This window comes from Corticium candelabrum, chromosome 7, assembly GCF_963422355.1.
Source record: "Corticium candelabrum chromosome 7, ooCorCand1.1, whole genome shotgun sequence".
In the NCBI taxonomy this organism is placed as follows: domain Eukaryota; kingdom Metazoa; phylum Porifera; class Homoscleromorpha; order Homosclerophorida; family Plakinidae; genus Corticium; species Corticium candelabrum.
Genome location: NC_085091.1, coordinates 5,694,143 through 5,704,633, shown reverse-complemented (window position 1 = coordinate 5,704,633; position 10,491 = coordinate 5,694,143). Strand labels below are relative to the sequence as shown.

Sequence of the window (10,491 nt, the reverse complement as noted above, 5' to 3'; positions counted from 1 at the left end):
ATTCCTCATGTACCCCAAGTACAGATTTCATTACCATAATCACTCCTGTTTGCACAGGCTTCCAATCACCGCGGTCTCCAGCCTTTGTAATGTTGAAGATGTTAGTCATAGACTTAAATAAGTAATTGCCTCTCTGTTCTAGTTAGAATGTAAACGACTTTTAAGTCTATAACAGGATGTCGATCATATTGACATACGGTTAACCCAGTGGTTGCAAACCTAAAACACCATGCCATAGTGAGGTTGTCATTAATTCTTTAATACTTTGTCCTTTTTTACTAGATTCCTCAATTCTGAACTTATTGAATTACTAAGAAAGTTAAATGCCCTTCAGACTTTCATTTTGCAAAGTGTGGTGGCGTCAGGGTCGTTGGAGTTCGCTTAAGTGCCAGGTTAGTTCACGGTCTTGGCATTGTACCATAGTCATTGGTATGCAATGGTCTCCTTCAATGAAGCCGTGAAACTGTGTAATGATCAGGTATGGCTTGCAGTCAATGCAGATTCCAAATATATGAGGCAACCCAGGATGAGTTAGAGACATCAATAAAGCACCCTCTTTCTCCACTGCATCTTTACTCACAACAGATTCTTTTATAGACTTCACAGCAACATAGACTCCTCGATATATTCCTAGATAGCAATTACTGAATTTCCCTGATCCAATTTCTTTGTAATTACCATGTGCAGTGCTGATGTCTTTTCTATTGAGCTTGGGTACCTCAACTGGAATGCCATGATCGACAAAAGTACTGACAAACCCACGTGTTAGTGCTTTCTTGCCAAACGTGGCTGTCTTCAGCTGAACATCATGTCTGGCTAGTCTGAGTCTTTCAACTTCATCTTGATGTTTCTGAGCTACTTGCTCTGCCTCGTGCCTTAATCATTTTACTTCTTGGAGTTCAACCAAAGCACTTTCTTTCTTTACTTCCTCCAGTCGCTGTAACTGGGCACGTCTCTTTCTTCTGCGTGATTTCTGTGCCTTTCTGTCCTCTTTAGTGTGTTTCCGCCAACGTTCTTTCCTTGCAGAAGTAGACATCTAAAAATTGAACTATTAATTTGACATACGTATTAGGAACGTATCATGCAGTCACCCTAAATTGGGGCCCTTTGCACTTTTACCACTACACATTGACAAGCACTTACTGTTTGCTGTTTCCTGTCGACTACAACCGGAACTCCAGGATTTGTCTCCATACGTATCTCAAAGTGCTGGAAATGCTGCAGCTTGGTTATCAACCTAGAATCTTAGATTTAAGTACCGCGCAGTGTCAACTCTACACGCACTAGTAGGTGTAAAACTTTGCACCAAGGTGTAAAACACAAACAGGGGTCTAGATAGCACTTGAAGGTGTAGCTAGAGCACTTCATTTCTAACAGTGTAGCAATAGTTACTTAGTTCCATACTCACAGCGCCTCTTTGTGATGCAATTAACACCAAATAGGAAGACGAGTGCCAACACCCTTCAAGCGCCTAGAGTGCACTCAATTTAGTGTTCTTATCATGGTGCATTATTTCGAACCTTTTGTACGGTGTTCTTGGGACGTTTCAGTATCAGCAACTTGATAGTGTTTACGGAACACTAGTACGGTAATTGGTGTCACACACGACCTCTCTAGACATTGCTTGCCCACTCCTCGATTTGGGTGACTTTCTGCATGTATTTACAGAGCGATGAAAGTGTGCGTAAAGTATTGACTCTGAGTGCAGAGTGAGTGAAATGTGTCGTATCCCTTCCTACAGCATCCAGTGATTTCAATGACGGGATATTAGCGAGATAAGTAAGTGGAAACGAGACATGAATAAGTGCAACATCCGTTGTTTAGTTTGCAATAATGCACGCGCTCACAATGAGGCTAGGATAATTGGAAAGTTAATTGCCGAAAGGTGCCCGGATTGTCATCACTTTCACTGACTTCGAGGAAGCGAGACAATGATTGCAAAGCGTTGCGATGCGTCTAAATAACCAGAATTGATTGCATAGCTGTTTTGTAAATTGGCATAAATCCATAAACTTGCTTGCAGACAAACTTTAGTTGGTGACCAATGGCCAATAGAAATGCATAGGAAAGGCAGGTACATGTCGTATGTCTTTGTCAGCCGGTTATATTCAATCGATTGTCAGCCGACGCTACTAAGAATAGCAATAACTGATTTCTAAAGTGACTAGACTTGTTGGACTGCAGTGGTAATGCTGCTTTTGCTCAAGCTTCTGGCGCCTCTTTCTTGCAAGATCTTGTAGCGCTCAAGATCCCGCGAGAAATGGGTTGGTCTAACCAAGTATGTCTTATTTCTTATATTCTTACGTATCTGTTTGACCAGAAACTGCACATTTGCAGAAGTAGTGATCGGATATGTCCATACTTATCTTTCGATTCCAAATAATCGGAGGTCTTGTATTACATGAAGATGACATTCTATTCTTTTCAAACTTAACAGTTGTGTAGAACAACTAATACCATCGATAGAAATACAATTAGAATGAAGAGCACCTTGATTTGGTGCCATCTCTACCAGCCTCATGAAGACATTGCAATTTGTTAGTCTTCTCCAGCTAAAGTATATATGGAGATACTTATACAGTGCAAAGACAATTGTCACAAGTTGCAAATATATATATATATATATATATATATATATATATATATATATATATTATGTCGCTGCACGTATACACAATTAGATACATCAAGCAATTAGTATAAATTTGCTTCAGTATCAGTACCAAAAGCAGACAAACAGCTGAGACCAGAACACGGCAATATATACATATATTTGTAACCACAATTAACATAATCTATTTATTTTCCGTAATCTCTACCTACAGGTACAAGAAATCCCAAAATAGAGGGATAACTATTATTGCAAGGAATTATAATACATTTTCTTATGATGTCAATGCATTGAATAACCACTAGATCATCGACTTCCTCCACAGGAAGGTAGTGCTAAGCTAGGCATTTATCACGACATATCTTCCTTATAAAGGCATTACTAGACGATGAAGCCTCTGCAGATATTCATTTTACGCTGATGCACTAGTTTTACCACAGCAAATGCCTTAGCATTATAGAAGAAAAATTTTGCAATATATTTAAATACCCTCCTATTATTGACTGTCACTTTAACAAAGCTGCTACACGTTGCATCCATTCGCTGGTAACTCTGTCTGTGGAAGACTTCATGCTTGATTGTAGCTCTTGCTGTTGTCTTCGCTAGCTCAGTAACTGTTGCAATGGCAAATCCTGTAAGTTCTTGTTTTTCTCTCCACGTTAAACTCTCTTGAGCCGTAGAAAAAAGAAACTCAATGTTTGGTGCCACTTGTAGAGTGTTGTTTTCTATACAGTTGCACGCAGTTATAATTCTTACATGACCCATATTTTAGAAATTATATTATTTACATACCTGACAGATTGATGCCTACAAAGGCGCAAATGACTGTAAAGTTGTCAATGACATCATGCAATGATAAATTGGCACCTTGACAACTGCTGCCTTAGAAGAAAGTTATTAACAATCTGAAAGACAGCAAATCAGCACAATTTATTTCGTACAAGTCCCTCAGACTCATCATAAAATGGGTAGCTAGCTAGTATATATGCATCAAAGCAATCCCTGATCTCCTACATTCTTAGTGCCCGAGTACAGATACCCAATTTTCTTTAGCATATTCTCGAACGGAAACATAGAATTGCACCACCAAGGTCCTGTATTTAACACCTGTTCGGATAAATGAGTGAGACTATGAACATTCATTGTCATGGCAGAGAAACCTAGCAATAGAGATAATCAAAAACATATTAGCTAGAAAAAACACTTACATATTACTGAACATAAAGAGACTCCATTTTATATACAAAAAATCCAAAAAATGCCTCTTAATTTTTATTTCATTTTCGGTTGATTCTGACAACAAAATGGTGATTGCAGTGATCAGAACAACGAAATCGTGAAAGTGATCAACTGGCAGATATGGTTGAACCAATGGAAGTATGAAGTATAGCATAACATCATGGAACTCTTTTGCTATACAGATGTGGCACAATTGATAAGAATTATGAAACACACGCAGTCACATGCATGCACGAGCGTGCACACACACACACACACACGTGCAAACACACACACACACACACACACACACACACACACACACACACACACACACACACACACACACACACACACACTAACACAGGCACATAAACAACAAACACATGCACACAAACACACAAATACACACTCCTGTATGCCATATTTATTACACCAAGCATATCTACATATAAAGTTACCCTAATGCTTCATGTCTTCAAGAGATCTAGGTCTTCTTCCAAAGTCGTGGGGAACACAAATTCTTGTCAGCTGAACATCAATTTCACGTTGATGTCTTCCAATGTAAAATGCTTCGTGGTGAAATTCCGATGAGAACCAAAAGAACAGTGAACGCTTGAAAACTCCTATATGCAAGGAAGCAATGCCAATATGTATTAGAATACTTATACCTCGAATGGTTACATGACCATCTTCAAAACTTAGCCAGTATGTTTTGCAATGTTTTAAAATGTTAGGGGCAGGCTGCATCTTCCTAATTCCTCTCTTTACGCTAACTGGCAACTTTATTCAGAAATAAATGAATCATTTATACTGGCTTAGTTTAAAAGTTGGTGACGTTAAAAAGGTATTAGAATATTAATCAATAATATATATATATATATATATATATATATATATATATATATATAATATAATATAATATATTTTTTTTAATAACCGCCCAATGGACGGAACACTACTGAAAAACACCACTACAAACACTTGCTACAGACAAAACATCTAGATGTTCAGTTATCATGCGAGAGTTGTATTGCCACAGTTTCACAGACAGTTGTTCATGAAGGTTAGTAATAGCTCGGCTGAAACTGTGACCTGTAGACAGAGTAGACTTCTTGGCAATAGACTTCAGCAGTTCAAGACTATGTTCTGATCAGACTCCATATGACTCAACAACCAAAGGATAGAACAAGCAACCATACGAGGAAACATTTGAGTCGTGGCGTTCGTCTTTCTCCATTTCCCCAGCTTGAGCAGCAGCACCAGCCTTTACAGCTGCATTGATGACATGTGAGGGAGAAAATGAATTTCGCACTGAGATATCAAAGTAAGCAGCCTTTCCGTTAGAGAAGTCGGGATGAAAAACATCACCTGGTCTGTCCATGGATTGAGAAGAACACCGCTGCTCTCTTCGTACCCCAGAATTATCCACAAGCAACCAGTGATAGACGGTGTCACATAAGGCGTCATGTCGTCTGATTCGCAGAGAGCTGCTACAGCCAAGTGCGTGGTCACCAAAGACATCTAAAATATGGCCACAGACACAGCGAATTGAACGTGGGGGAGGTGAAAACACTGGAACTCCTAAGCGCAAACGCAAAGCAGTCACGAATTCACGCGGGGACATGGCCAGGCTGAGATTTGGGTTAGGGATTGCCCTCAACCAAGCCCCCACATGAGGAAATGTGACAGCATTAAAACGCGCTTGTTCTCGCAAACTACAAAGAGACGACCTAACGCTGGATTTCAAAGCGTCATCTAAAGCTCGTTGAATTGAATGTTGCGTGGAATTAACAGATAGCGCCGTACTATTAGGTGGTAAAATATCCGCCAAACACTGCCGACATTCCAATTCGCCAGGGAAAACGGAAGTAGGACACATACTATCTGACCCATCAGGTGGAGAAAATGGCATTGAAGGAGTGAAGAGCAGGCGGAGAGACAAAGTCCGATATATATATATATATATATATATATATATATATATATATATATATGTCACTCTGTGCTCAATTAATACATTCAATGACTGCATGCATATAGTCAATTGGTACATCATCTGGAACACTTAGTAAGTGGCAGAAAACTGACTTACTCTTTACTCCACACACCTTTAACAAAAAGCCGGTTTAATTAGCTACGAGCGTAAAGAAGGACACCACAATGAGTGGTGGAATGCTTCGCGAGAAGCTCACTCTAAACGGGCTGAATTGACTTCCGTTCTGTCTGTCAGTATGTTTGTACCTATCTATCTATGTTTGTTTGTTTGTAAGCGTGTGTCACGCTCGGGGAGTTTGTTTGTAAGCGTGTGTCACGCTCGGGGAGTTTGTCGAGCCAATCAGCAATCGTTTTGGGATGCAAGCGTAGGTGACGTAACAATCCAACGCCTAAACAATGGCCTGACGTAACAATCCCGCGCATAATGACCAGTGACCAATCGCCGGTGAGCATTCATTAGCGTCCCAACTTTACGAAGATGAGGAAGCATTTGAGACAAGCGACTAGAACAGAACGTTCTGAAGACTTTACAAGGTACTTGCAGTTGAATGACTCGACTTTTCACTTTGTAAACGGTGTTGCGAAGAAAAATAATTTTTTTGTCATGTTTTGCAGCTGCACGAAACGCAGAAAAACAGAAGAGACAGCAGGCTTTACAAGGTTTTCTACCTCAACGTGACTGCATGTTTAGAAAGGTCCTACGAAAGAGATTTCGTGTTTTGCAGCTGCACGAAAGAATCAGCTGAAGTGGCGGTAAGTACGCGGTCGGCAGAAACGCATGAATCGCAAAGCTGTATAGAAGTGGCGAATGCATGCCAAGCTTCGCCCTGTAGATCGCTGTCAGCTCCGTTGGACGTTGATTCGGAGGATGTTGGGCATTGCCTAGAGGTCGCACCTATAGCTATGAATGATAGCTGTAGTAGCCTGACTGACGTCGAGGTCTTTGATGTACCGGTCAGTCTGGGTGGTTCTGACCTCGGCAAAACTCTTAGTCCTGCCAGTGCAAGTCGCTGGCAGTCGATTGATGATGGTGCGACAGTGACGCGTGATATCTATACAGTTGAAAGTACCGTGCAATCTACGTGTACCAGTGTACTTGCGCGCGTACAGATGCATGATGTATCTGAAAGCATAGCACTTTTAGAGTGTTTGACATGTAAAAGTGGTACGTGTACATGTCGTGATACGTGTATGTCTTTGCATCACCGTGAGTCACCAAAATCCAAACGGCGACGTCTTGATCGTGAACGCCAACGACGTCGTCGTGCGAGCGAAAGTGAACTCGAAAGATCTAATCGTCTAGATTGCAATGCCGAGAATCAGCCTCGTCGTCGTTCGCGAGAAAGTGGCATGCAGTCGCACACGACGAAAGCTCAGAGAGTAGAAACTGTTGACGATCGTCAACTCCGTTTGAAGCTTCAAACATTGGTACTGCATGTCGCCAATAGCCGGACTCCTGAGAGTGAGGAGAAGCGCTCCACTAGGCTTGAAGCGGTTGCTAGACAGGTCGCTAGAAGACGAGCTCGTGAAACTGACGAGGAGCGCGTTGTCAGGCTTCAAACGGTGTCTGCGCGTAGTGCCGCTAAGCGAGCTCGTGAAACTGACGACGAGCGTGTAGTCAGGCTTCAACAGATGGCTACACGTGATTCCGATAGACGAGCTCGTGAAACTGACGAGGAGCGTGTAGTCAGGCTTCAACAAATGGCTACACATGATTCCGATAGGCGAGCTCGTGAAACTGACGAAGAGTGTGTAGTCAGCCTTCAACAGATGGCTACACGTAATTCCGATAGACGAGCTCGTAAAACTGACGAGGATCGTGCTGTCAGGCTTCAAGCCGTGTCTTCACATGTTTCTGATAGACGAGCTCGTGAAACCGATGAGGAACGCACTCTCAGGCTAGAAGCGATCTCTTCACGTGTTTCTGAAAGACGAGCTCGTGAAACTGACGAAGAGCGTGTTGTCAGGCTACAAGCAATGGCTACACGTGATTCCTATTGACGAGATCGTGAAACTGACGAGGAGCGCACTGTCAGGCTTCAAGCGATGTCTGCACGTGTTTCTGACAGGCGAGCTCGTGAAACTGACGAGGAGCGTGCCGCTACGCTCTGATTAGTCGCTGAACAGGTCTCTACTAGACGAGCCCATGAGACAGTAGAAAAACTAGCGAACGTAAAGCATACATGTCTCACCAAAAAGCTAGGCGACGATCAGTAGAGACTGATACTGAACGCTCAGCGAGACTAGAGCAAGATGCCGCTAGCAAGGCAAACAATCGCATTTGTGAATCGCACAAGCAAACGGAAGTGCGTCGAAGTCGTGACATTGCACGTCACAATCGCAAGCGCAGACGCGATAGCACAGCCGCGGTACCGTGTACTGATGATATCGCCGGTATTAGTACAAAAGTAGACTTTTCTTGGCGTAGTTGGAACACGAACGCCTTCAAGCAGAAGGTACAAGCAAATTTGGTTCGCTTTCATCGCGAAATTTCTACGTTGCATTTCTCGGAATGTGACGTTTCTCGTGAGGCGTGGCCTTCGATGAAAGTTTGCGTACAAGGTGAGTTGTCTATATGTAATCGTTGCCAGAGAGACAAGAGCCTTCCTAAATTGTTCCCTATCGTGAACAACGCGATACCGGGGCCGGTACCAGAATGTCTCGCTCGGTTGTCGGTTGTTGAAGAAATGCTCATCGCTCAGATCATGCCGATGATGCAGACCTACATTTTACCGTACGGTCAGTACGGATACAAAGGGCACGTTATCTGTCTACCGCAAGACGTTCAGTCTGTAGCTACCGCGTTGCCACGTACTGGACGGTCGGTAAGTGTGGTCGTCATCAGGCGAAAGTGTAAGTCTGGTGGTCATCGAGATTTCGCGTCTGACGTGCTGTAGTATTGGAAGCTCTTCGTTGGCTCATACGCAATAACCGTTACTATTTTAACGTAACGATAGACTACGACGTCGTAGACGCGTTGCCAGAAGACGGTACGTTGTCCGACTTGCAAGTGATTGAAGACGATGACCTAGCAAGACTAGACCCTAACGATGACGCTAACGTAGACGAGCAATCTCAGCAAGAAGGCTCGTCTGATGATGAGGACTTGCCACTGCAGCGAACAGTGCTTCTTCGGCTAGGTACGGGTAAGTGTGAGAACGATATCATTCGCGATTCGGTGAATGAAGGTGCCCGTACGTGTAGTGCACGTGTCGCGCGTGCGCAGTCATCCGTATCTGGTTAGATTGTAAATAATGACAGGCGATGGCTATTGTCGTCGATTGGCCCGCTATTACCAATCAGTTGATCGACGAGTTTAATTCGGAAAGTTACTGGAGCAGAGCGTTTCCTACTCTGTTTCCGACGGGTGCTGGTGAGTATCTGGCGCCAAGACAGCGACGGCTAACGCTCGGTCAGTACTCGAAGCATCTCATTCACTATCGTGACGGACTGTTTGCGCAGCATCCCAGATTTCGTTACTTTGCACTGAACACCATGATGAGATGGCGAGCTCTCGAGACAGGCCGTGTGTTTGTCAAACAGAGAATTGGTGAAAACCATCTGAGCGTGGAAGAACTGAAGGAGATGGTTAATCGAGGTAAGACTTCGTTTGCATCTCGAGTAATGAGGTTTAGTAGTTCTTTGCATGGAACTAGACAGTACTGGTGTACTCAAAGACTAAACCTAGCGGCCATGCAAGAGGCACTAGGCATGTCAACTATATTCTTTACGCTTAGTGCTGCTGATACTCAATGGCCAGAGCTTCAGGACTTGATGCGTCACTATCGGCCAAACGCTAACCAAGACAGGGGCAGTGAGAGAATAAAGGCGGTCATTGAAAATCCTCATTTGACCGATTGGTTCTTTTTGCACAGAGCAGAAAAATTTATTCGATACTTTTTGCAAAACAGTCTTGGCGCTGTAGATTTCTGGGCACGCATTGAGTATCAGCACAGAGGGAGTTGTCATTTGCATGGTGTGGCATGGCTGGCCGATGCTCCACATTCTGATAAGATAAGTTCAGAGTGGGCATGCATGCACAGAGAATCCGAGTCGAGTGAAGCCGAAGCCACTAGCGAACAAATGAGAAGGGTAGAGGACATTGCACAGGAGGTGTATGACTTTGCTAATGCCCTGGTAACTACGTGGAATCCCACGTTGAATTAAACGGGGGAGGGTCACATGCCTCGAGCAGAAATGCACCTCTGTCACAAACGACATAGAGATGTGACCGACGAAGAGCAGGATTATGCTGAACTAATAGCCAATGTGTAGAGGCATACGAAATGCTCAACGACTTACTGTCCTTGCCGTGCTGAACGTAAGAAAACCTCTGCCCTAGCAGAAGACAACGATCGTGGCAGTGAAAACGAGCTACAGTGCCGTTTTAAGTTTCCCAAAGTCTTGTCAAGTAGAACACATTTTGAACTACAAGACAAGCAGCCAGAGCTTGTTACGCGGCGAAATGATTCTCGCATTAATGGGCATAACCGGGGTCAATTGACATGCTGGCGGGCTAATGTTGACATGCAGGTGTGTGTCAATGCAGAAATGGTGTCTAAGTACATGACCAAATATGCCAGCAAGAGTGAAGGCATGTCTGAACCTCGAAAATAGACTTTCGAAGTTATAGTAGATGACTTGAAGGACGATGATCATCCAAA

The 10,491-nt window shown here is 43.3% G+C and overlaps 1 protein-coding gene and 1 long non-coding RNA gene across 2 annotated transcripts; both read right to left on the bottom strand.

Annotated features, from left to right (window-relative positions):
- Positions 1-3,030: 3,030 nt before the first annotated feature.
- LOC134182684 (uncharacterized) lies at positions 3,031-4,497 on the bottom strand. Its single transcript, XR_009970399.1, has 3 exons — positions 4,291-4,497; positions 3,404-3,771; positions 3,031-3,336 (listed from the first exon to the last, which is right to left on the bottom strand). It is a non-coding gene; the product is annotated as an uncharacterized LOC134182684 (long non-coding RNA).
- Positions 4,498-4,764: 267 nt separating this feature from the next.
- LOC134182590 (uncharacterized) lies at positions 4,765-5,643 on the bottom strand. The gene has a single exon (XM_062650016.1). It carries the CDS (start codon positions 5,454-5,456, stop codon positions 4,983-4,985), a length of 474 nt encoding a protein of 157 aa, XP_062506000.1. The 5' UTR covers positions 5,457-5,643; the 3' UTR covers positions 4,765-4,982.
- Positions 5,644-10,491: the final 4,848 nt, after the last annotated feature.

Excerpts from the sequence above, each read along its gene's own strand:
- LOC134182590 (XM_062650016.1), bottom strand. The coding sequence starts at position 5,456 with ATGTCCCCGCGTGAATTCGTGACTGCTTTGCGTTTGCGCTTAGGAGTT.